Consider the following 26,871-nt stretch of genomic DNA (forward strand, 5'->3'; position numbering starts at 1 on the left):
AATCAGGTGTGATGGTACTAAGCTGAGACAAAACCCTGTAGTACTGCGGCTCTCCAGGAGCAGGATTGAGAATAACAGCACAAAGGCTGCATATAAACGGGCAGCCCAATTCTGATCTGATTGGATTGGTCAAAAGACCAATTAAGTGGCAAAAGCTCAGAATTAGGCTGTCTGTGTAAATGCAGCCTAATATATAAAGTACTAAAGAGCTGATCAGAGAATTGTGACACACAAATTAAGAAACTGAATCTATGCCACATTTAATGAGAGCTTCTCCATGAGACATGCACAGTATCAAGTGTTAGTGCCCTGAATCCATCCATACCTTCACTCGTCACCCCTTCCTCACCATCTAAACCATCGCCTTTCTATTCAGAGGAGAAGAAATGGAAATCAGTGAATCCATAACATTTGTGGGCAAGTCTGCCAGGAGGATCACACAACCATTGACTCACCAAGATGCCTTACAGTAAATGGACATTGTTAGGAGACAAAGTCGAAACATTAGTCTTCCCTTAGGTAGTGTATAAGAATGGGTTGCAAAATTCTTTCCCAAAATCCCCTTGTTTTCCATAAATCTTGGAGTAGAATTCACAAATTTCCTGCTTATTCCCTCTTGATTCCAGGAATCTTCCAAACCAGGGGATTTTGGGAAAGTTACTGACATGTTACAACCCTACATACAAGTTGACTAGGCTACTTACCTTCCTGACTCTTACAAGACACCATTCACAACTCAGGGAGGTCACTCTCACGCAGTGCTTTTGTACTGACATTGAGGTACTTAAGAACATGTCCTTTCCACCACTGTGATAAACCCATGCTTCCACCATACTTCAATAGATCCATCCACTCGTCCATCCAACCTTTCAGAACCTGTTTACTCTGCTATATCCCTTTAACAACAGGACCTGTGACTACCTTTCACATTCATCAGGGAGAACCACTGTAGCATCACCTGGTGTGATGTGATATGATACAGTACCAATGTCATCTTTAGACAGACAGGTTTTATTCTCCACTCCAATAGATTCTCTAGATTAGCATTATGGTAGCATGTGAGAGATGTACTAAGTCTATCTCATAGGTCACTGTTATATCACTCTCATTATTGGTGGAAAACCATTAGTCAGATAATGAATGGATGGAAGATGGTCAACTAAAGTTCAGAACACTACATGTGATCTACCTGGTTACGTGAGATGGATAGAAATGTGACTAAAGAAAAATAAACGAGAGAGAAAAGAGAGAGAAGAGAAAGAAGAGAGCGAGAGAAATCAAGGTAAAGAAGTCTCACCACATCAGCACAGAGCCACTCCTCTATGTCATCCATGACAGAGGACTGCGATACGGGGATCTATGGAGCAAAGCCATGGACAAACCCAGCGGACGGCACAAAGCCACACAATAATAAACCCACCGCCACACCCACCCGACAACACAACAGAACAAAGAAACGACAAAAACAAAAGAAAAACAACAAGAATAGATTCACCAGAGGCTCTGAGAAGAAAATGACAAATAACAAAAACAAAGCCATCAAACCAAAACCAAGATCAGAGGAAGAGAACACCAGATACATGGCAGTGGTCCTCAGACAGTCCCTATGTGTGCAGGTTCCTTTATCATTGACTCATTGATGTATTATGCATAGGGACAGGATTTCTAGCAGACTACATGACCTGACCAGGAAAAAAAAAGAAGAAAAAAAAAGATTTGGGTCCCTGGGCATAGGCAATAACCAGGGCCCAGAGTTTTACCTGGATCAAATCACATGGTCAGGATTCTGGGAAAACTCTGGTCCCAGACCACTTCCCAGGTATTTATTTTGTCCTCGTTAGTTCTAATGAGTAGGCATGGAACTACCAGCTGATTTGATTGCTACAGTTATGTAACGCTGTTAATTAGTCCAGGTCATTAGTCAATTAACAGATCAGCCAATTAACGTGATTCAATAATTTGTTGGAAGGAGAACCTGCAAAACACAGGAACCACCGAAGACTGGGAATGAGGACTAATGTCATAATGACACACACGCACACACAGAGCATGAGCAACGCTGGCTGCATGACATCATGCAGTGATAGTGAGAATGGAAAGAAGAAGGTGAGGGTGGATGCCATGGTTTGTGTGTCATGTGGAGGTCAGAGTGACTCAGGGTACAGTACCAGCAATCAGGACTGATAGGAGAGGGGTCAATGGTCATGAAGGCTGCCCTAACATTTGCCCATATGCACAGATCTAGGATCAGTTTACCTTCCTCAGATCCTAACCTGAACCATTAATTAAAACATCCGTGTCACGATGTAACTGAATCCTAGCCGATCTCTTCCGATCTCCTTTTAGTTGCTGATCACAAAGATCCAAGAGAAGGAGATACTGAGAAGTTACACAGAAGGACACAGACTAGTGGTGTTGAGAGCAGAAGACTATGATGGAGAAGAGATCATGTTCAAGCTGCCAGGCATCTGATGTCATATCGACAATCTACTCTTTAGAATCTAGATTCTCTAACAGATCAAATTCCACTGTTGTGTACCGATATGAGATGGACATAAACGTATCATGCTCTTAAAGATTCTATTAGATCTTTTGGGACTTTGACGAGAGATGTTGAAACAAAGAATGAAGAAAGGAAAACAACAGGTACTGTTGTGTTGGATGCTCCATACACTAGGTCACTAGCGGTAGATAGAAAACTCACTCAAAGGTAAAACAGAGGGTGAGTTACTGTAAGGGAATTCCCCACAGACTCACGTGATCTGCATAATGATATGAAAGTCAGATCATATGGACGTTTGGCTGTCTAGCTAACTAAACTCCTTTCCAGCAACTTCACAATGTGTTGTTTTTAAGCCTTATTCCCAGATTCCGGGTGTTGACCATTACGCAAAGACAACTTTGCAAAGTCAACAGGGTTGACATAGCATGGTCAACAAAGTTGACATACAAAAGTATGTGGACATCCCTTCAAATTAGTGGAGTGTGCTATTTCAGCCATACCCGTTGCTGACAGGTGTATAAAATCAAGCTCACAGCCATGCAATCTCCAGACAAACATTTGCAGTAGAATGGACTTACTGAAGAGCTCAGTGACTTTCAACGTGGCACTGTCATAGGAGGCCACCTTTCCAACAACTCAGATTGTAAAATTTCTGCCCTGCTAGAGCTACCCCGGGTCAACTGTAAGTGCTGTTATTGTGAAATGGAAACGTCTAGGAGCAAAAACAGCTCAGCCGTAAAGTGGTAGGCCACACAAACTCACAGAACGGGACTGCCGAGTTCTGAAGTGCGTAAAAATCATCTGTCCTCGGTTGCAACACTCACTACCGAGTTCCAAACTGCCTCTGGAAGCAACGTCAGCACAATAACTGTTTGTCCGGAAGTTAATGAAATGGATTTCCATGGCCTAGCAGCCGCACACGAGCCTAAGATCACCATGCACAATGCAAAGCATCGGCTGGAGTGGTGTAAAGCTCGCCGCATTGGACTCTGGAAATGCGATCTCTGGAGTGGTGAATCACGCTTCACCATCTGGGTTTGGCGGATGCCAGGAGAACACTACCTGCCTTAAAGCATAGTGCCAACTGTAAAGTTTGTTGGAGGATGAATAATGGTCTGGGGCAATGTTCCAACATCTAGTGGAAAGCATTCCCAGAAGAGTGAAAGCTGTTATAGCAGCAAAAGGGGGACCAAGTCCATAATAATGCCCATGATTTCGGAATGAGATGTTCGACGAGCAGCTGTCGACACACCATGGTCAACAGGGTTGACATAGAAGGAGCATAATTGAAATAAATAAAGTATGGAACAGTTTTATACCAATCACAACAGCAATAAATGCGTCAGATCATCCACAAGAATTGTAGCTAATAGGTTTAATATGTTAAATGGGTTAATGCACTAGTGTCCAGTGTTAAAACAGGACTACTATTCTAGTTGTCTTTAAATATGTATAGTATATTATCTCCACTGAACAAAAATATAAACAGAACATGTAAATTGTTTGTCCCATGTGTTGGTCCCAAGTTGATTACACGGCATGATCATTACACAGGTGCACCTTGTGCTGGGAACAATAAAAGGCCACTCTAAAATGTGCAGTTTTGTCACACAACACAATGCCACAGATGTCTCAAGTTTTGAGGGATCGTGCAACTGGCATGCTGACTGCAGGAATGTCCACCAGAACTGTTGCCAGATAATTTAATGTTCATTTCTTTACCATAAGCCGCCTTAATGTTTCAGAGCTGGTCATGGGTGCACTTCAGCCACGCTCAAGGTCCTAAACGATATCTTAACCGCCATCGATAAGAAACAGTACTGTGCAGCCGTATTCATTGACCTGGCCAAGGCTTTTGACTCTGTCAATCACCACATCCTCATCGGCAGACTCAACAGCCTTGGTTTCTCAAATTATTGCCTCGTCTGGTTCACCAACTACTTCTCCGACAGAGTTCAGTGTGTCAAATCTGAGGGCCTGTTGTCCGGGCCTCTGGCAGTCTCTATGGGGGTGCCACAGGGTTCAATTCTTGGGCCGACTCTCTTCTCTGTATATGTCAATGATGTCGCTCTTGCTGCTGGTGAGTCTCTGATCCACCTCTACACAGACGACACCATTCTGTATACTTCTGGCCCTTCTTTGGACACTGTGCTAACAACCCTCCAGACGAGCTTCAATGCCATACAACTCTCCTTCCGTGGCCTCCAACTGCTCTTAAATACAAGTAAAACTAAATGCATGCTCTTCAACCGATCGCTGCCTGCACCTGCCCGCCCGTCCAGCATCACTACTCTGGACGGTTCTGACTTAGAATATGTGGACAACTACAAATACCTAGGTGTCTGGTTAGACTGTAAACTGTCCTTCCAGACTCACATCAAACATCTCCAATCCAAAGTTAAATCTAGAATTGGCTTCCTATTTCGCAACAAAGCATCCTTCACTCATGCTACCAAACATACCCTCGTAAAACTGACCATCCTACCGATCCTCGACTTCGGCGATGTCATTTACAAAATAACCTCCAATACCCTACTCAATAAATTGGATGCAGTCTATCACAGTGCCATCCGTTTTGTCACCAAAGCCCCATATACTACCCACCACTGCGACCTGTACTCTCTCATTGGCCAAGCTTTCCCTTCATACTCGTCGCCAAACCCACTCGCTCCAGGTCATCGACAAGACCCTGTTAGGTAAAGTCCCCCCTTATCTCAGCTCGCTGGTCACCATAGCAGCACCCACCTCTAGCACGCGCTCCAGCAGGTATATCTCACTGGTCACCCCCAAAGCCAATTCCTCCTTCGGCCGCCTCTCCTTCCAGTTCTCTGCTGCCAATGACTGGAACGAACTACAAAAATCTCCCTCACTAGCTTTAAGCACCAGCTGTCAGAGCAGCTCACAGATCCCTGCACCTGTACATAGCCCATCTATAATTTAGCCCAAACAACTACCTCTTCCCCTACTGTATTTATTTATTTATTTATTTATTTTGTCCTTTGCACCCCATTATCTCTATTTCTACTTTGCACTTTCTTCCACTGCAAATCTACCATTCCAGTGTTTTACTTGCTATATTGTATTTACTTTGCCACCATGGCCTTTTTTTGCCTTTACCTCCCTTATCTCACCTCATTTGCTCACATTGTATATAGACTTATTTTTCTACTGTATTATTGACTGTATGTTTGTTTTACTCCATGTGTAACTCTGTGCTGTTGTATGTGTCAAACTGCTTTGCTTTATCTTGGCCAAGTCGCAATTGTAAATGAGAACTTGTTCTCAATTTGCCTACCTGGTTAAATAAAGGTGAAATAAATACAATTTCAAAAATAATGTCGTTTTAGAGAATTTGGCAGTATGTCCAACCGGCCTCACAATCGCAGACCACATGTATGGCGTCGTGTGGGCGAGCGGTTTGCTGATGTCAACGTTGTGAACAGTGCCCCATGGTGACGGTGTGGTTATGGTATGGGCAGGCATAAGCTACAGACAACGAACACAAACTGCATTTTATCGATGGTAATCTGAATGCACAGAAATACTGTGAAGAGATCCTGAGGCCCATGTTTAAAAAAGATATCTGTGACTAACATATGCATATCTGTATTCCCAGTCATGTGAAATCCATGGATTAGGGCCTAATGAATTTATTTCAATTGACTAATTTCCTCATATGAACTGTAACTCAGTAACATCTTTGAAATTGTTGCATGTTGCGTTTATATTTTTGTTCAGTATAGTTCAATAAAATGTATCTATAGACCGTTAGCTTGACAATGCATGTGACAGAGATGATGATACTTATCACTACACAGACGTTTGAACCAGGTCGAATCAGCAATAATGATACTGTTGACAACATTTTTAAAATGGCCGCCGGTCTATCCATTCTAGACCGACTGACTTGAATGGGGATTTCTGTTCCAGTTATTATATTTCTATAATGTCAACAACCATGGCAACTTAACACCTGTTGTGCAGCAGTAAAGTATCTGTACCTCTCCTGGGTTTAGTGTGTGACTGTTAGACATTAACTGTTTGTGACTGATGAAAGCCCACACCTGGCCCTGGGGACCAAGCAGACCTTTCACTTCATCCATGAAGGGAGGATGAGAGGACCAGGACCAACAGTAGGAGGGACAGAGTGAAGGGAGTCCACATTTGTAACAGTAGGTAGGTGTGTGTGTTTGTATTCAGAATATGCATAACAACTCAGATTCACCAGCTCAGAGGTCCTAGGAGTTTTGATTCCTTTCAGAGCACACAAGGACAAATTAAGATTCTAACAGCTTATTTATTCATCATTGTGTGGGTATTGTACAATTGGAGGAGTCGTCTGGCTTTTTCTAACGTGTCTCCATTCTACTGTTGGCGCTAGCTGGTTTAGCAGTGCTGGGATATGGATTGTCAGGGGGATGGATGGATGGGGGGGATGGTGCCAGCGGTGTAGGGGGGAATATGGATGATGGGGTGATTGGACATAGGGGGAGGACACTGAGGATGGAGTCCTCACCATTCCTTGGGTAATAAGCCAGCTGTCTATGGGCAGCTCCAACTCTGGGTTATCATCCCCTATGACCCTCAGCTGAATCAACAACAGAACAACACCTTACACAAGATAGAAGATAGATAGAGGAAGCCCCAGACCAGAGCAACAGAGCACAGAGAGGAAACAGAGAAATCAAATGCAATGCAACAACCCAGAAAAGATGGGGAGAGGAAAGGATGGGGGAACAAACGAGAGGAAAAATACAGAATCATTCCAATTAAAAGGTGAACGCATGGGGAAAGGAGGAAGAAAATAAGGATAGTTTGAACTTTGAACCCTCAGCTGATTACTAAGCCCCAGACTGGCAGATACATTCCATCTGAGGCAGTCTCAACTGGCACTGGAGGGTGAAGGGTGTGTGTAATCGGTTTGTGTAATCAGTGTGTTGTGTGTGTGTGTGTGTGTGTGTGTGAGTGAGAAAGAGAGAGTTTAGATTTCATAATACTTTATGTCTGGCCTTACAGGTGTAGAACCTGATTATGGAATGAAAAAATAACCTGGAATGAAAAAATAAATACAAGAGTTTTGACAATTTGAAGGAGAAAAGGTGACATGCAAAAAGTGGAATTCAATAGCATGGTTTCCTATGACCTTTGACACCCATAACGTGACAAAATACTGTCTTACAGAGAGCAATGACCAAAACAAGAAGAAAAAACACCAAACACTACTGAGGAATGACAGAATGACCAAGTAATGTTTATAGTTTAAAATGTCTAGAGAGAGTCTTACATGTAGCTCTTTAGAATACCTAGTTATACTAGACTACAAGCCATGCGGTAGTATGTGCTTGTTACTCCAACAGTGTAGTTCACCATACAGAGCTGGCTAGCCATGGTCTACTACTGTATTCATCTGGTATTACTCCTGGAAAGTCAGAGGCTGCGTCCCAAATGGCACCCTATTCCCTATATAGTTCACTACCTTTTGACCAGGGCACTATATAGGGAATAGGGTGCCATTTGTGGTACAGAGAGCCGAGGTCAACTAACATCACACTACAGGCCATCACATGCAGAGAGAGGAGACCATGAGCTGAGAGATTAACCTTAACCATTTTAACAGCACGTCAACCACACTCTACACTTCAATATGGGGGGATGTGAATCTAAACTACATCCTCCAGCATGCTTTGGTGCACTCACCCCTCCAGTGGCGTTCTGTTGCCTGACGTCCAGAGCTGAGGCAAGCCCGCCCAGGGCTCGAGGGTCCTCGTACTTCACACTGACAAACAAACACACACACACACACACAGAGAGAACAAGTTAGAGCCCGTCCCACTATGTGGCATGGAGATGGTTCTGGAAGGCTGAGAGTGGCTCTAGAACAGGAGTGGACAACACCACATTCACAACTCTGGTCCTGGGGGACGGCATATTGCAGGCTTTTGTTCCAGCCCATTTCTAACACACCAGATAGATTTTATTACTCAGGTGTGCCATTGCGGGACTGTGAGCAAAAGCCTGCACACACAGCAGTCCGAGTCCGACAGGATCAAAGCTGCAAATCCATTGTAACAGGGTTCTAGAAGTTTGGAAGGGGTTCTAGAAGCCAAGGGGAGAGCTAAGCTTGAGGAAGCCATACTTTTTGCGTTGATCTGCCAGAGAGCTGGTCCTGGTCTGAGCAAACATGTCAAAGTCGTCTCCAGGGTTGTGGCCCGACAGAGAGGACAGGGTACCACTGACACTGTCCCCACCCACATCTGAGAGACAGAGGGAAGGGGAGGAGGGAGGGCAGAGAGAGAGAGGCAGAGAGGCTCAGAGAGAGAGAGGCAGAGGAGAGAAGAGAAAGAAATGAAGAGAGTTGATAGAGGGTGTAAAATGGGGAGTGGGGAAGAGAGTAAAAGAAAGAGATGAGATCTAAATGTCCACAATGACAGTCATCATCCTGCACCAGTCCTCTAGAATCAATGACAGTCATCATCCTGCACCAGTCCTCTAGAATCAATGACAGTCATCATCCTGCACCAGTCCTCTAGAATCAATGACAGTCATCATCCTGCACCAGTCCCTTAGAATTAATGACAGTCATCATCCTGCACCAGTCCTTTAGAATCAATGACAGTCATCATCCTGCACCAGTCCTCTAGAATCAATGACAGTCATCATCCTGCACCAGTCCTTTAGAATCAATGACAGTCATCATCCTGCACCAGTCCTCTAGAATCAATGACAGTCATCATCCTGCACCAGTCCCTTAGAATCAATGACAGTCATCATCCTGCACCAGTCCTTTAGAATCAATGACAGTCATCATCCTGCACCAGTCCTCTAGAATCAATGACAGTCATCATCCTGCACCAATCAATCATCATTCAGAAGCACCTCTCAAACTCCACTCACTGTGTGTCCCCCAAATGGCACCCTAAGGGTCCTGGTCAAAAGTAGTGCACTATATAGGCAATAGGGTGCCATTTGAGATGCAAGCGCTGTAGTGCAAAAGAGCATATTCTCCCATATTCTCCCCCCTTTTCTGTATCTCAGGCCTCAGCCAGAGCATAGTGCCACGGAGTGCAGCAACATCATTTAGGCTAACAGAGGAGTCATTTACAGAGACTTATAGAGCAGGGCTTATTTCCCATTAGAGCTCTGATTAGAAACCGTCTTACACTCCACTGCCGTTGTGAGTGTGTGTGTGTGTGTGTGTGGCTGGGGCTGCATGTATGGGTGGTGTGTTGCTTGCTATGGGCTACGCATCATTACAGTATAGCGTACCTAGCATCTGGTGCATTTGTATATAGTACACAGAGTATCATTTATGTTCCTACTGAACCATTCCCCATCCTTACCCAGGCCGGCGAGCTGAGTGGACAGAGTTGAGGGACCGGAGGTAGGGTCTTGGATCAGGGCCCGGGCAGGGGAGGCTGTAGCCCCAGCCCTAGGGGCGGTCACAGGGGGGATGCTGGACGGGGGTGTGGAGGTGGCCCGGAGGCTGACCACAGCGGGCGAGCCTGGCGTTAGGTCTATCAGGTTGTCCTCTGTGGCTTCACTTAGCATCTGGAGGGAGACAACAGAACACAGTCAACACACACAGCAGTGGCTCCTGTAGAGAAAATGAACAGAGGTAGAAGGATGGATGGAGGTAATGGAGATGTTTACTAGTCCAACACATCACTGTCCTCTACGTTAGACTACGGACATCAGAGGGCTTTATGAGAGAGAGAGAGAGAGAGAGAGAGAGAGAATATTCTAGTTCTCTGGAACAACAGCACTATATAAAAGGTTCCATGTGAACATGTCATATGGTCCAATAAGAAGGTCCATATGTTACAGTAGTAAGACATGTTTCAACATTCTCCTGATTGACTCTATTCATCTCAAGACAGAGCTGGGATAGAATGGAGTGCTGCCATACTTGCCTCCATTAGCTGACCACAACACAGAGAAACAGAGAAACACAGAGACATAAAACTGCTATACACATGCAGCAAATCAGTCACAAACACTGACAAATCTAAATCATATCGTATTTCAGAAAATACATCGAAAATGGACTGAAACAAATCAGACAATCAAATCAAATGTTATTTGACACATGCTTCATAAATAACAGTTGGAGAGTAACAGTGAAATGCTTACTTACCATCCCAACAACACAGAATACAATAACAAATTCTTCAAATAATATAACAAAATTGTAGCACGAGGAATAAATACACAATGAGTAATGATAGCTTGGCTATATACATGGGCTATCAGTACCAATCTGATGGGCAGGGGTACGAGGTCATTGAGATAGATATGTACATATCGGTAGGAGTAAAGTGACTAGACTACAGCATAATAAACAGTAGCAGCAGTGTATGTGATGAGTGTGGAAATATGGAAGTGTGTGTGTGTGGCCACAGTGTGCCTGTGTGTACATGTGATGTGTGTGTGTGTGTGTTGGAGTGTCAGCGTAAAGTAAGTGCTGTGGTAATCACAACAAAGTGACAGATAGTAACATGTATATCCACTCCTGTTGAGTTGATCATAGAAGTATAGATCAGTGAGATAACTCACCCCGTTATTCTGTGCTGCTCTACCCAACCGGTACCTCTCATACCTGCAACACACCACAAGTCCTCAGAGTTCCATGTAAAGAACACGTAGGCATTGGCATCAATCATACATTTACATTTCTGTCATCTATAAAACAACATGAAAGGAACGCTTTGACTTTTTGAGACCATGGAATGTTTAATAGAAGTGTATGCTCCAGATAGGTCCCCTGAGAACTAAGATGTTTAACTTTGCTCTTGTAGGTAGGACCTGCTGGGAAAATGTGTTCTACATGCAACATCATGTCACAGCAGATATCCTTGTTCACCAGTGGACTTTGTGTAGCTGGAAGCATAAGAAGTCAAGTAAGCCTAATTGTGTGTGTGTGTGTATTGTCTTGCCCATGTCTGTGCGTTACCTCTCGTATCGTAGGAAGATGTTGTTGAGGTCGTCGTTGACGTGCAGCAGCTCCTCTGTCACCTCCTCGTTGGAGACCCGGGAGATCAGCTCCACCACCCGCTGCTGCATGGCCCTGCACGTCCTGTTCAGCTCCTCCCCCCCCCCCCCACACACACACACACACACACACACACACACACACACACACACACACACACACACACACACACCACACACACACACACACACACACACACACACACACACACACACACAGGGTGAGGACATAGACACAGGGTGAGGACATAGACACAGGGTGAGGACAGGGCATCACTGATGGAAAGGTGAGTCTGTCACTCGGAAGGTGGAAGACTAGAATTCTCTAAAACAGGTCTCTAGCCAGCCAGTAGCCATACATATCCATCATTAGACTCAGTTGTGTTACTTAGTGTCATGACGTTGGCCTCCTTTGGTACAGGGAGGACAGTTGACCCCTCCCTTTTGCACACAATCCACCCTGTGTGTAAAGGGTCGTAAAAACTCTAAAATTCCAGGAGAGTCTCTGGCCACATGGCCCATAGAGAGACACAGGAAATTCTTTCAACTCATAGAATTGGAAAGCCAAGCGACATTTTGTGTTCTGGAGAAGGTATGGAAGATTGGTGAAGAATCCAGCTACGAACTGATCCGCTTGGTACCATTTTGTGATACTCAGAAGAGACAATATAGCCATATTACCATAAAACTGTTTATATAATAGACTCAGTTTAAGACTTACATCATATGGGTGTATGGAATGTATTAATAAGGATAAAGCTTTTGTAAGACATTGAGATGCTATGTACTGATGTAATGTGATAGAATTGTATTTCTGTAACCAAATCTAACTCAGTCATAGGCACGCCCCCAGGGACCCATACAGGACCAGGCGTCATTTGACAAGCTGTTCTATGGGCACTATAAAACACCCCCGGATTTACATTTCCCCAGACCAGGCCTACACTCCGTGGCCACATAGGTTCTACCATCTAATTCCTCTACTGAAAGTGAACCATACCACGTGGTTAACTTTTAGACTATCGATACTGACAGAATAAGAACAAGTCTTTGATATTAATTATTAGTCTGCAGCTAAGTAAATTATATCATTGAACGCGAAGACCAACGAACCAACCATTCGATGACGACATTAATGAATGTCGCTCTGAAAGATCCATTCTAACCGAGAGAGAGAGAGAGAGAGAAAGCGGACAAAACTCCCCAACAGAACTACTCTCCAACAAGAATCAGAACGACACACTGAGCGTAAATATATATTGATTGCAATTGTTCCCGAATGAGTGAGCCTTCAATTGTCAATTGTTAATATTAATGAACCCTGTGTAACTTCTCAGCCGACCTTTTATGATCCATTGTTCAACAGGCCGACCTGCCTGTTCAGCCAGTAGGGCACATTCCGATACCAATCCTTTGTGACGATAATGACTATGTTTTTCTGTTAATTACTTAGTGTAGTAAATAAATGATTTTAAGACAATTGATGTATGGATGATTTTAGTAAAGACTGGGTTCGTGCAGATACAACAATTTACGACGTTTGGTATGAGACTGGACTAGAGGTAAAATACACCAATTAAACTAGAAGATAATCTGCCTATACTATAATAGAATATAATATTATAGTACAGGAAAGTTATATTAGGAAAATTATAGCTTTGTAATCTGAATATTCTCCTTGGTGCCCCGATCTCCTAGTTAATTACAATTAAACGATTAATCAGTTTAATCGCGTGATAATAATTACAGGGAGCTAATTGATAAACATATCTTCCGTTTAATGGTACCCCAAAGACACGACATTAGTAAGAGAAATCACAACACCTACCTTTTATTTATTGAATCACAGTTTAACTGTATTACCTAAAGTCACCTCATAAAACAGTGGAAAGGTCACCTGATTCAAATACCTATCCATCACACCCTCAGTCACTATGGCAACTGCTCAGCCTCCGACCGCAAAGCACTACAGAGGGTAGTGCGAACAGCCCAGAGCATCACTGGGACCAAGCTTCCTGCCATCCAGGACCTCTAAACCAGGCAGTGTCAGAGGAAGGCCATGAAAATTGTCAAAGACCCCAGCCACTCTAGTCATAGACTGTTCTCTCTGCTACCGCACGGCAAGCGGTACTGGAGCACCAAGTCTAGATCCAAGAGGTTTCTAAACAGCTTCTACCCCAAGCCATAAGACTCCTGAACATCTAATCAAATGGCTACCCAGACTATTTGCATTGCCCCTCCCCCTCATTTACACCTCTGCTACTCTCTGTTGTTATCATCTATGCATAGTCACTCTACCTACATGTACACAGTACCTCAACTAACCAGTGCCCCCGCACATTGACTCTGTACCGGTACCCCCCTATATATATATATAGTCTCACTATCGTTATTTTACTGCTGCTCTTTAATTACTTGTTACTTTTAATTACTTGTTACTTTCAACAGCATCAACATCACCAACTCTCACTTAAGCAAGTAGAGTAATATTTGTTGTTCCCCTCTCCTCATCCTTAGAGTGGTGGTACTACTCCCCCTAGAGCGGTGGTACTACTCCCCCTAGAGCGCTGGTACTACTCCCCCTAGAGCGCTGGCACTACTCCCCCTAGAGCGCTGGCACTACTCCCCCTAGAGCGCTGGCACTACTCCCCCTAGAGCGGTGGCACTACTCCCCCTAGAGCGGTGGCACTACTCCCCCTAGAGCGGTGGCACCACTCCCCCTAGAGCGGTGGCACCACTCCCCCTAGAGCGGTGGCACCACTCCCCCTAGAGCGGTGGCACTACTCCCCCTAGAGCGGTGGCACTACTCCCCCTAGAGCGGTGGCACTACTCCCCCTAGAGCGGTGGCACTACTCCCCCTAGAGCGGTGGCACTACTCCCCCTAGAGCGGTGGCACTACTCCCCCTAGAGCGGTGGTACTATGGTGGTACTACTCCCCCTAGAGCGGTGGCACTACTCCCCCTAGAGCGGTGGCACTACTCCCCCTAGAGCGGTGGTACTACTCCTCCTAGAGCGGTGGCACTACTCCCCCTAGAGCGGTGGCACTACTCCCCCTAGAGCGGTGGCACTACTCCCCCTAGAGCGGTGGCACTACTCCCCCTAGAGCGGTGGCACTACTCCCCCTAGAGCGGTGGCACTACTCCCCCTAGAGCGGTGGTACTACTCCCCCTAGAGCGGTGGTACTACTCCCCCTAGAGCGGTGGTACTACTCCCCCTAGAGCGGTGGTACTACTCCCCCTAGAGCAGTGGTACTACTCCCCCTAGAACAATGGTACTACTCCCCCTAGAACAATGGTACTACTCCCCCTAGAACAATGGTACTATGGTGGCACTACTCCCCCTAGAGCGGTGGCACTACTCCCCCTAGAGCGGTGGCACTACTCCCCCTAGAGCGGTGGCACTACTCCCCCTAGAACAATGGTACTATGGTGGTACTACTCCCCCTAGAGTGGTGGTAGCCTAGTGGTTAGAGCGTTGGGCCAGTAACCGAAAGTTTGCTGGATTGTATCCCCAAGCTGACAAGGTACAAAGGTACAAGGCAGTTAACCCCCTGTTCCCCGGGTGCGGAAGACGTGGATGTCGATTAAGGCAGCCCCCCCGCACCTCTCTGATTCAGAGGTGGGTACAACTTGTACAACTGACTAGGTATCCCCCTTTCCCCTAAAGTAGTGGTACTATGGTGGTACTACTCCCCCTCGAGTGGTGGTACTATGGTGGTATTACTCCCCCTAGAGTGGTGGTACTATGGTGGTACTACTCCCCCTAGAGTGGTGGTACTATGGTGGTACTACTCCCCCTAGAGTGGTGGTACTATGGTGGTATTACTCCCCCTAGAGTGGTGGTACTATGGTGGTATTACTCCCCCTAGAGTGGTGGTACTATGGTGGTATTACTCCCCCTAGAGTGGTGGTACTATGGTGGTATTACTCCCCCTAGAGTGGTGGTACTATGGTGGTATTACTCCCCCTAGAGTGGTGGTACTATGGTGGTATTACTCCCCCTAGAGTGGTGGTACTATGGTGGTATTACTCCCCCTAGAGTGGTGGTACTATGGTGGTACTACTCCCCCTCGAGTGGTGGTACTATGGTGGTATTACTCCCCCTAGAGTGGTGGTACTATGGTGGTATTACTCCCCCTAGAGTGGTGGTACTATGGTGGTATTACTCCCCCTAGAGTGGTGGTACTATGGTGGTACTACTCCCCCTAGAGTGGTGGTACTATGGTGGTATTACTCCCCCTAGAGTGGTGGTACTATGGTGGTATTACTCCCCCTAGAGTGGTGGTACTATGGTGGTATTACTCCCCCTAGAGTGGTGGTACTATGGTGGTACTACTCCCCCTAGAGTGGTGGTACTATGGTGGTATTACTCCCCCTAGAGTGGTGGTACTATGGTGGTACTACTCCCCCTAGAGTGGTGGTACTATGGTGGTATTACTCCCCCTAGAGTGGTGGTACTATGGTGGTACTACTCCCCCTAAATTGCTGGTACTACTCCCCCTAGAGTGGTGGTATGGTGGTACTACTCCCCCTAGTGGGCTAAATGAGTTCCAACACATTTCAGTTGAACAGCAGGGTGACTACGGCAGGGAAGGTATAAACTTGTATTTAGGGGTAAAAAAAATATTTAAAAAAATAAAATAAAGATCTAGCGCTATGTGTGAATTTTTTTTTTTATGTTGCGTGCAGTACACAGCTGTCTCAAATTCTCAATGATGAAAAGCTTCCACAGTTAGGACCAGTGATATATTTTTAGTAGGATAAGGCTGAGGGGGCTTCAGAGAAATAGAATTACTAGAATGAATGTCCCCATTCAAGTCAATGTTGTGGAATTCTGAGGGCCTCCCAAGTGGCGCAGTGGTCTAAGGCACTGCATCGCAGTGCTAGCTGGGCCACTAGAGATTGTGGGTTAGAGTCCAGACTCTGTCGCAGCCGACCGGGAGACCCATGGGGTGGCGCACAATTGGCCCAGCGTCGTCCGGGATTTTTCAAAAATGTTGGTGTGTAATTCTATTTCTATGGGGGATGTAGTATCTGACCTGGAGTTATAGAAATATAATTACTAGAATGGGCATCCCCATTCAAGTCAATGTTCTATAATCGTATTTCTATGCTGGGTGTAGTCCATTTTCTGACCTGAAGGAGTTCCAGGTCCGAGGAGTCCTCCTGTCCAGGCACCATCTCAGTCAGCATCTCTGACATCACTTTGGTGTTTCCCCTCACAATGTCCAGTTCACTGCGCAGCCGGGCGATCTGAGGAGGACACACAAGCGGCAAGGGTCAGAGAGAGAGAAAGTATTCCCTGATCTGATCAAAGCTAAGTGGAGGCACCCTTGCTTTTGCCCATCTACACATGTTAGATCAGTGTGTATAAGGTAGTTGTTGTGAAATTGTTAGATTACTTGTTAGATATTACTGCATGGTCGGAACTAGAAGAACAAGCATTTCGCTACACTTGCATTAACATCTGCTAACCATGTGTATGTGACCAATAACATTTGATAACACCCAGGAGGGGAGGAAGGAAGGATGTATGTTGACAGTTTTCAAACAGGGCCCAAGATTGTGCAAGGCCTACAGGATGCGTCTCAAATCTTTTAATATCCTTTCCTTCATCCTCACTAACCTATTAGAACTTGATAAGTGAAAACAAGTGCCATACAGTATGGTTCTCACATATCATGTCATACCACTGCAGTTGAAGGAGAGTAGGGGAAGAGAGGAGAGGAAGGGAAGAGAGGAGAGGAAGGGAAGAGAGGAGAGAGGAGAGGGGATGCCACTTAACATTAGTGAGATGCACTCCCGTATTATGCATATCAAGTTCTTTGACGCAACCCTCAGGACAGGAGATACTTGGTTTTTTATTGGGCAACGTCCAGTTAGTTCTTTTCCGTTTTGGGCCTATTGAACATGACCCTGGCAGTAGTTTAACATTAGCCGTCAGAGGCCATCTTTAGCCTCACCTGTTCAGGGTTGGCGGTGATGGGGCCCTGTACGTTGGGGATGTGTGGTATCTGTAGGACGGGGGTGTGGGGGACGGGGGCCGGAGCCGGGGCGGCTGCAGGCTTGGGGAGGGTGGCTGTGGCTGCAGCGTGGGGCTGGATGGGGGCTTTGTACTTTAGTACAGCTGGGTCCACCTCTGGTAGACCCTGTAGAGAGAACACAACATGTAGTTAGTTAGTAGAGCTCTGTAGAGAGAACACAACATGTAGTTAGAGCTCTGTAGAGAGAACACAACATGTAGTTAGTTAGTAGAGCTCTGTAGAGAGAACACAACATGTAGTTAGTTAGTAGAGCTCTGTAGAGAGAACACAACATGTAGTTAGAGCTCTGTAGAGAGAGAACACAACATGTAGTTAGTTAGTAGAGCTCTGTAGAGAGAACACAACATATAGTTAGAGCTCTGTAGAGAAAACACAACATGTAGTTAGTTAGTAGAGCTCTGTAGAGAGAACACAACATGTAGTTAGAGCTTTGTAGAGAGAACACAACATGTAGTTAGAGCTCTGTAGAGAGAACACAACATGTAGTTAGAGCTCTGTAGAGAGAACACAACATGTAGTTAGAGCTCTGTAGAGAGAACACAACATGTAGTTAGAGCTCTGTAGAGAGAACACAACATGTAGTTAGTTAGTAGAGCTCTGTAGAGAGAACACAACATGTAGTTAGTTAGTAGAGCTCTGTAGAGAGAACACAACATGTAGTTAGAGCTCTGTAGAGAGAACACAACATGTAGTTAGTTAGTAGAGCTCTGTAGAGAGAACACAACATGTAGTTAGTTAGCAGAGCTCTGTAGAGAGAACACAACATGTAGTTAGAGCTCTGTAGAGAGAACACAACATGTAGTTAGAGCTTTGTAGAGAGAACACAACATGTAGTTAGAGCTCTGTAGAGAGAACACAACATGTAGTTAGAGCTCTGTAGAGAAAACACAACATGTAGTTAGAGCTCTGTAGAGAGAACACAACATGTAGTTAGTTAGTAGAGCTCTGTAGAGAGAACACAACATGTAGTTAGTTAGTAGAGCTCTGTAGAGAACACAACATGTAGTTAGTTAGCAGCGCTCTGTAGAGAGAACACAACATGTAGTTAGTTAGCAGAGCTCTGTAGAGAGAACACAACATGTAGTTAGTTAGTAGAGCTCTGTAGAGAGAACACAACATGTAGTTAGTTAGTAGAGCTCTGTAGAGAGAACACAACATGTAGTTAGTTAGTAGAGCTCTGTAGAGAGAACACAACATGTAGTTAGAGCTCTGTAGAGAAAACACAACATGTAGTTAGTTAGTAGAGCTCTGTAGAGAGAACACAACATGTAGTTAGTTAGCAGAGCTCTATAGAGAGAACACAACATGTAGTTAGAGCTCTGTAGAGAGAACACAACATGTAGTTAGTTAGTAGAGCTCTGTAGAGAGAACACAACATGTAGTTAGAGCTCTGTAGAGAGAACACAACATGTAGTTAGTTAGTAGAGCTCTGTAGAGAGAACACAACATGTAGTTAGTTAGTAGAGCTCTGTAGAGAACACAACATGTAGTTAGAGCTCTGTTTGAGTTTATTTTATTTTTACAGGGACAGTGCACATTAATCAACGTTTCAGTAAAAGTGCCGGTTTTAGCCAGCCGGCTAATTTTCAACCGCAGTCCCTGGGCAGGTTATTAAAAACAATTACAATATAGACAATCATTGAGCAGTGAGCACACGCAGAGCAACATAGGACAAGCAAGACATAGCATACAGACAGAGCAACATAGAACAAAAAGCAACAAGACAAAATCCATAAAAACAACAAAGTGTTTCCACACCTCACAAGCTACAGACAACAGACAACATGGAAAGTGGCAATACACTGCTAGTGATTATGTTCACAAATCTGATTGACCTTTAGCCATGTCTTCATGCATTTTGTGAAAGTGTGATATGTGGTGCAGTTATGTGTGTCTGATGGCAGTGTATTCCAGACATGGGACGCTCTCACAGAGAAAGCGGATTTACTAAAGGTGCTTTTCCTTAAGGGAACTATACAGTCACCTCTCATGGCAGACCTTGTGGATCTGCTGCCATATGTTTGGGTTTTCTGTTTAACAAAAATACTGAGTGGAGGGGGAGCCAGGCCATTTAGGATCTTGAATACAAGACATGCGTCGGTGTATTGCACAAGATTTTCCCAACTCAGGAGCTCATGCTTTCTGAGGATGTAACAGTGATGATGGCTATTGGGCTTCCTATCGAGCACTTTGAGAGCCTGTTTGTAGACAGACTGAATAGGTTTTAATGTTGTATAGCAAGCTTGGGCCCAACTAGTCAAGCAGCATGTTAAGTGGGGGAGTATCATCGATTTGAAGTACAGTCTTGCTACCTCTGTGGTCAAACAATTTCGTATAAATCGGAAATTAGCTAGGTTGAATTTGGTTATTTGAATTACCCTTTTCACATGCTTTTTAAAAGAGAGGTTGGAATCAAGTATGATGCCAAGGTACTTAAAATCAGATACCACCTGGAGCTTCTCCCCTGACACATAGACATCTGGCTCAGTAGTATCTGTTGCCCTCTTTGTGAAGAACATGCAAACTGTTTTTTTCACATTGAGATGCAAACACGAGTCACTGAGCCACTTTGTAACCTGGACCATTACAGTAGTGAGTTCTTGTGCAGCTTGTTGTTTGCTCTTTGCATGCACATATATCACTGTATCATCTCCATACATTTGAACTTCAGACCCAGTGCAGACAGAAGGCAGATCATTAATGTACAGGCTGAACAGGAGGGGCCCCAGTATTGACCCTTGGGGCACACCCACATCATAGCTAAGAGTGGGCGACAGCTCATTGCTCACTCTGACACACTGAGTTCTGCCTTCAAGGTATGATTTCATCCATCTCAAGGCATCAGGGGAAAAGTTGAACTTGGACAATTTTGTGTTGAGAATCTCATGGTTAACAGTATCGAAAGCCTTCCTTAGGTCCAGAAACACAGCCCCAACAACGCCCCCTTTGTCCATCTTGGACTTCACATTTTCCAGAAGAAAGCAGTTGGCCGTTTCTGTGGAGTGTTTCGCTCTGAAGCCAAACTGCATGGAGTGTAATGTGAAGGGGCTGTTGTTGAGGTGGGAAATCAGTTGTTCTGCTACACACTTTTCAACAACCTTCGACACTACAGGTAGTATACTAATGGGCATGTAGTTACTCACGTCAGCAGGGTCGCCCGATTTAAAGATGGCCGTTATTATGGCTGACTTCCATACCCTTGGAAACACCCCCAGACCAATAGATGTGTTGGTGACCTTAGTAATGGGGCCAATGAGTGACTCTTTGTAGTTTTTAAGAAAGGTAGAGTCCAGCCCAAACACATCTTTGGATTTAGAGTTCTTTAGTGAGCTAATCACCTTGTTCACCTTTGACTCAGAAACCTCCCTTATGATGAAAACAGGTTGAGCATCATTCACTAGCACTGAGCCCAATAAACCAGTGGAGGGGTTCTGTGTCAGTACCCCGACAGAGTCAATAAAGTAGGAATTGAAGGCTATTGCCATTTCGACTGCAACATGTGTTAGATAGTTATTCACCATGATTACTAGTCTTTTTGCGGTGTTACTATGGTCTTTCCCTGTTAACTTTTTTAGATTCTCCCAGATCAATTTAGAATTTCCCTTTGCCTCACCAATTATGTTAATAAAAAAGTTTGCCTTGGCCTGTCTGATTTCTTTCGTCACCTTATTTCTCAACATGGTAAACCTACATCTGTCATGCTCTAATTTGAATTTTAGGGCTGTTTTTAGAGCATAATCTCGTTCTTTCATCAATTTCCAAATTTCTCCATTTAGCCAAGGAAGAGTGCTCTTTTGGCCAGGTTTGGATTTGATTTTCTTTAGGAAACCATTTATTGTAGCCTGGATTGTGGATAGAAAAACCTCACTATCAGCTTCCACATCTGTATAGGACAAGAGATCATTCCAGTTAATTCCCTTAATTGCGTTTTCAAAATAGTTTAATTCACTCTTAGGTATTCTTAGTTGATCCGGCTTTCTAACAGTAGAGAGCTTAAACCTGCTCTTAGACAGCTTTCTGGCTATAAGTGTCAAATTATGATCAGATAGCCCAGTAACCATATTGAATGATTTAGTCACTCTCTCTGGTTTATTACTGAACTCTCTCTCTGTAGAGAGAACACAACATGTAGTTAGTTAGTAGAGCTCTGTAGAGAGAGAACACAACATGTAGTTAGAGCTCTGTAGAGAGAACACAACATGTAGTTAGTTAGTAGAGCTCTGTAGAGAGAACACAACATGTAGTTAGTTAGTTAGTAGAGCTCTGTAGAGAGAACACAACATGTAGTTAGTTAGTAGAGCTCTGTAGAGAGAGAACACAACATGTAGTTAGTAGAGCTCTGTAGAGAGAGAACACAACATGTAGTTAGTAGAGCTCTGTAGAGAGAGAACACAACATGTAGTTAGAGCTCTGTAGAGAGAGAACAGAACATGTAGTTAGTTAGTAGTGCTCTGTAGAGAGAGAACACAACATGTAGTTAGTTAGTAGAGCTCTGTAGAGAGAGAACACAACATGTAGTTAGTTAGTAGAGCTCTGTAGAGAGAGAACACAACATGTCGTTAGTTAATAGAGCTCTGGAGAGAGAGAACACAACATGTAGTTAGAGCTCTGTAGAGAGAACACAACATGTAGTTAGAGCTCTGTAGAGAGAACACAACATGTAGTTAGTGCGCGTTGGGTCTCGCCCCCTGTGGTGTTGGGTCTCGCCCCCTGTGGTGTGTGGATGCGTGTTGGGTCTCACCCCCTGTGGTGTGCGGATGGGTGTTGGGTCTCACCCTCTGTGGTGTGTGGATGCGTGTTGGGTCTCACCCCCTGTGGTGTGCGGATGGGTGTTGGGTCTCACCCCCTGTGGTGTGCGGATGGGTGTTGGGTCTCACCCCCTGTGGTGTGCGGATGGGTGTTGGGTCTCACCCCCTGTGGTGTGCGGATGGGTGTTGGGTCTCACCCTCTGTGGTGTGCGGATGGGTGTTGGGTCTCACCCTCTGTGGTGTGCGGATGGGTGTTGGGTCTCACCCTCTGTGGTGTGCGGATGGGTGTTGGGTCTCACCCTCTGTGGTGTGCGGATGTGTGTTGGGTCTCACCCTCTGTGGTGTGTGGATGGGTGACAGAGCATCCAGGTCAGCCATGGGGAACTCGATGCCTTTCCTCTTCAGCTCCTCATAAATATGGACCACCCCCGTCAGGTCAGGACTACTCCTGAAGGCATCCGCCCAGGCCTGGCAACACACAGACAAACACAGAATAAAGGCCTGTCCGGGTCAGGGCTACTCCTGAAGGCATCCGCCCAGGCCTGGCAACACACAGACAAACACAGAATAAGGTCCAGAAGCAACACCGAGCCGTTACATCCTGGTGGACATGTGAGAGGAGTGGATAGATGAAGGCCAAATGGTGAGGGCCCAGGTGTTGTGTTGCTGACTTCAGTCCTGTGTGTGTGTGTTCAGTCTCTGGTTACCTGCCTGGAGCTGCTCAGGTACAAGGTGTCCTCTCTCCTCCTCTCACTGTATTTAGAGGTTTTTTTGTTGAGGTGTCTGGACTCATTTTGGATGTAGGGTTTTCCTAACTGCTGCAGCCTGGCCTCTTACAGCTCTCTGTCTAATGCGTGAGAGATGGGAGGTTGGAGCTCCACCTTGCTCTCTGATGGGCTTGGTGAAATGTTCACCATGTTGTTATATCTATCCACTTCTCTCAGATGTAAAAGTACCTAGGGGTTTCTTAGATCGATATAATGTGCTGTACTTGGATCAGAGCCAGGACTTTGTCCTGTACGATGGTGGGGGGGTTGGTTTTAGGGGAGATGATTTTGACGAGGACACCATCAATGAAGTCCCGGTTAGCCACGAGGACGTGAAACCGGTGGCCACAGTTCTTTACACACGTCTCCAGCACCTAGAAATGGAAAGATAGAGGTAAAACATCAGAAAGAAAGAAAGGATATATCTAAACAATGTTTCCCATGCCAATAAAGCCCCTTAAATTGAAATTGAGAGAGGAGAGAAAACATCAGGAAGTAAGAAAGTATGATAGAGAGAGAAACTCCCTGTAAGAAGAGAAGTGTGCCAAGATATTGATAAAGAGCTGACTGTCATCTGACACAGAATACAGGAGCTGTGACGCAGCTAAAAAAAAAAATCAAGATCCACATAAACAAAATAAAATATGAAGACAGAAAAAACATAGTTGAGAAATCACCTGAGGGAGAAGTGAGACACAGCAGACAGCTAATTCATGAACGTGTGTTGGTGGCTTTTTGAAGCTCAGGATTGAAGAACAAGTGTAACAGATAATAGCACTGCCCTAGTTAAGCATGCAGACATGTTTGCAAATGTGGTAAGTGTGCTCTAAATGTGAAAGGTCTATTTGTCTGTTTCTCTTCCCAGAGACTAGGTTGTTGATGAGGGGGAGTTCAGACAATAAGCCTCACTTAGATCTAGGCCTAGCTCTGGAAGGATTCTCTCTCTGTCCCTGCTGGTGTGCTCATCCAGTGTTTTCCAAATGGTGGGTCTTCAGCGCTTTGTGACAACTGTCCACGTATAACGGGCTTTAGAAAATACATCCCATTGATTTGAATGGTCAGGTTCTACCGCTGGGTAGCAGATTGTGGGCTCAAGACATTCCAAAACATCTCCAGATGCACTTGGACACATGATCAGTGATGCAACCTGCATGTTTCAGGCTTTTCAACACCACACACCCTCTATTGTTCATCTGAAAAGATTTAGGTGGGTCAACGTTGGGAACCCAAGTAGAGCCTGTCTCACCGTCAATCCTAGCATCACCTCCCGGTAGTTCCTGTTCCCACTCAGTCTCTTCTTCAGCGCCCGGATGGCGTCTTTAGGCCTGCAGGAACACAACACATAGAAACTTAGCTAAGCCCACAGAGATCCTGTTAGCGTTCTGTAAGTCATTCTATGATTAACCAGCTAATCTTAAAATGTAAAGTAAAAGTATGCATGGCATTCTTGGATTAGCATAGGGCTTTGGTCATGCTATCAACTCAACCCCTTGTTTTTATTGACCTAAACCATCTTAGCCGTGGCGTTGTTGATTTTGTATGAAGCCGTGCGCAGGTCTCAGGAGTGGGACGTCACAAGGCAACTAGCAGTAAATATCTTTCCTCCGTGGGGCAATAAACACACATTGATACCTACCTGGCAGTCAAAACACACACACTTCATTAAAGGCCCAGTGCAGCCAAAACTCCGGTTTTTGTATCATATTGTACAACAGCTGTTAAAACTAACACTGTAAAAGTTTGAAATAATGTGATCAGTGTTATTTCCTTATAATTGCTGGTTAGAAATATACATTTACATAGGACCTTCTAATCAGCAGGTTTTGCATGGATGGAGTTTTGGCTTGCCTGGTGACATCACTAAGCAGTATACAATAATAGACCAATAACAAAGAGAGTTCCAATCCAATAACAGATCGTTTTGAGGTTATATATCCCTCCCATTAAGCCCCTCCCATTAGGACCTTTCTCAGACCAGCTCCCAGACGGTCCTAGTAAAATTCTAGCTTGAGAAATAGTTTTGCTAAAAAAGCTATAGATTTTTTTCTTTCTTACCATTTTAATGAACAACTATTACTACAGTAATGTACTTAATTTTTACCCATAAATTATTTGACATTGAGATCAAATCAGCTGCATTGGGCATTTAGAAAAACAAAATCACCACAGATCTGAGCTTGTAAACTCAGCAAAAAAAATAAACGTCCTCTCGTGTCAACTGCATTTATTTTCAGCAAACTTAACATGTGTAAATATTTGTATGAACAGAAGATTCAACAACTGAGACAAACTGAAAAAGTTCCACAGACACGTGACTAACAGAAATGGAATAATGTGTCCCTGAACAAAGTGGGGGAGGTCAAAATCAAAAGTAACAGTCAGTATCTGGTGTGGCCACCAGCTGCATTAAGTACTGCAGTTCATCTCCTCCTCATGGACTGCACCATATTTGCCAGTTCTTGCTGTGAGATATTACCCCACTCTTCCACCAAGGCACCTGCAAGTTCCCGGACATTTCTAGGGGGAATGGCCCTAGCCCTTATCCTCTGATCCAACTGGTCCCAGACGTGCTCAATGGGATTGAGATCTGGGCTCTTCGCTGGCCATGGCAGAATACTGACATTCCTGTCTAGCAGGAAATCAGCTATAGTGCTCGTTCTGTGCGTGGTGTCATTGTCATGCTGGAGGGTCATGTCAGGATGAGCCTGCAGGAAGGGTACCACATGAGGGAGGAGGATGTCTTCCCTGTAACGCACAGCATTGAGATTGCCTGCAATGACAACAAGCTCAGTCCGATGATGCTGTGACACACTGCCCCAGACCATGACGAACCCTCCACCTCCAAATCGATCCCGCTCCAGAGTACAGGCCGGTGTAACGCTCATTCCTTCGACGATAAACGCGAATCCGACCATCACCCCTGGTGAGACAAAAACCGCGACTCGTCAGTGAAGAGCACTTTTTACCAGTCCTGTCTGGTCCAGCGATGGTGGATTTGTGCCCATAGGCGACGTTGTCGCCGGTGATGTCTGGTGAGAACCTGCCTTACAACAGGCCTACAAGCCCTCAGTCCAGCCTCTCGGCCTATTGCGGACAGTCTGAGCACTGATGGAGGGATTGTGCATTCCTGGTGTAACTCGGGCAGTTGTTATTGCCATTCTGTACCTGTCCCGCAGGTGTGATGTTCGGATGTACCGATCCTGTGCAGGTGTTGTTACACGTGGTCTGCCACTGCGAGGACAGTCAGCTGTCCGTCCTGTCTCCCTGTAGCGCTGTCTTAGGCGTCTCACAGTACGGACATTGCAATTTATTGCCCTGGCCACATCTTCAGTCCTCATGCCTCCTTGCAGCATGCCTAAGGCACGTTCACGCAGATGAGCAGGGGCATCTTTCTTTTGGTGTTTTTCAGAGTCAGTAGAAAGGCCTCTTTAGTGTCCTACGTTTTCATAACTGTGACCTTAATTGCCTACCGTTTGTAAGCTGTTAGTGTCTTAACAACCGTTCCACAGGTGAATGTTCATTAATTGATTATGGTTCATTGAACAAGCATGGGAAACCGTGTTTAAACCCTTTACAAAGAAGATCTGTGAAGTTATGTGGACAGGGTCCTGAAAAAGGGACGTTTCTTTTTTTGCTAAGTTTATATCGGTTTGCCCTATAGAAAGATCAAAGCTAATCTTTATAGAGAAAGCTCTCTGTTACAGATGAGGTAATGAGCTTCCATGAACCTCTCTCTGAACTCTGGAGCTCTGTGAAGTTTCAGAGGAGAGATGAGTGTGTATATCACTGTCTGTGACAGCCACAGCTGAGTGTATGCAGTGC

General features: G+C 45.0%; 1 protein-coding gene across 3 annotated transcripts in view; it reads right to left on the reverse strand.

The window, feature by feature from the left end:
- The window catches only part of LOC106593146 (TOM1-like protein 2), a 43,450-nt gene that overhangs the window by 4,193 nt on the left and 12,386 nt on the right, over positions 1 to 26,871 (reverse strand). The window contains exons 3-15 of one of the 3 annotated variants that reach the window (XM_045715558.2): positions 24,296 to 24,374; positions 23,274 to 23,423; positions 22,616 to 22,750; positions 17,454 to 17,639; positions 16,627 to 16,743; positions 11,454 to 11,587; positions 11,057 to 11,099; positions 9,844 to 10,051; positions 8,640 to 8,757; positions 8,201 to 8,279; positions 7,020 to 7,091; positions 1,298 to 1,357; positions 326 to 368 (exon numbers count right to left, since the gene is read on the reverse strand). In XM_045715558.2, coding sequence (XP_045571514.2) covers positions 326 to 368; positions 1,298 to 1,357; positions 7,020 to 7,091; positions 8,201 to 8,279; positions 8,640 to 8,757; positions 9,844 to 10,051; positions 11,057 to 11,099; positions 11,454 to 11,587; positions 16,627 to 16,743; positions 17,454 to 17,639; positions 22,616 to 22,750; positions 23,274 to 23,423; positions 24,296 to 24,374 — 1,424 coding nt within the window. Of the gene's footprint in view, positions 1 to 325; positions 369 to 1,297; positions 1,358 to 6,856; positions 7,553 to 8,200; positions 8,280 to 8,639; positions 8,758 to 9,843; positions 10,052 to 11,056; positions 11,100 to 11,453; positions 11,588 to 16,626; positions 16,744 to 17,453; positions 17,640 to 22,615; positions 22,751 to 23,273; positions 23,424 to 24,295; positions 24,375 to 26,871 lie in introns of those variants that run through there. The other 2 variants (XM_045715563.2, XM_082972810.1) reach the window with 2 other exon arrangements.

The sequence above is a fragment of the Salmo salar genome, chromosome 03 (genome assembly GCF_965601325.2).
Source record: "Salmo salar chromosome 03, fSalSal1, whole genome shotgun sequence".
NCBI classification, from domain to species: domain Eukaryota; kingdom Metazoa; phylum Chordata; class Actinopteri; order Salmoniformes; family Salmonidae; genus Salmo; species Salmo salar.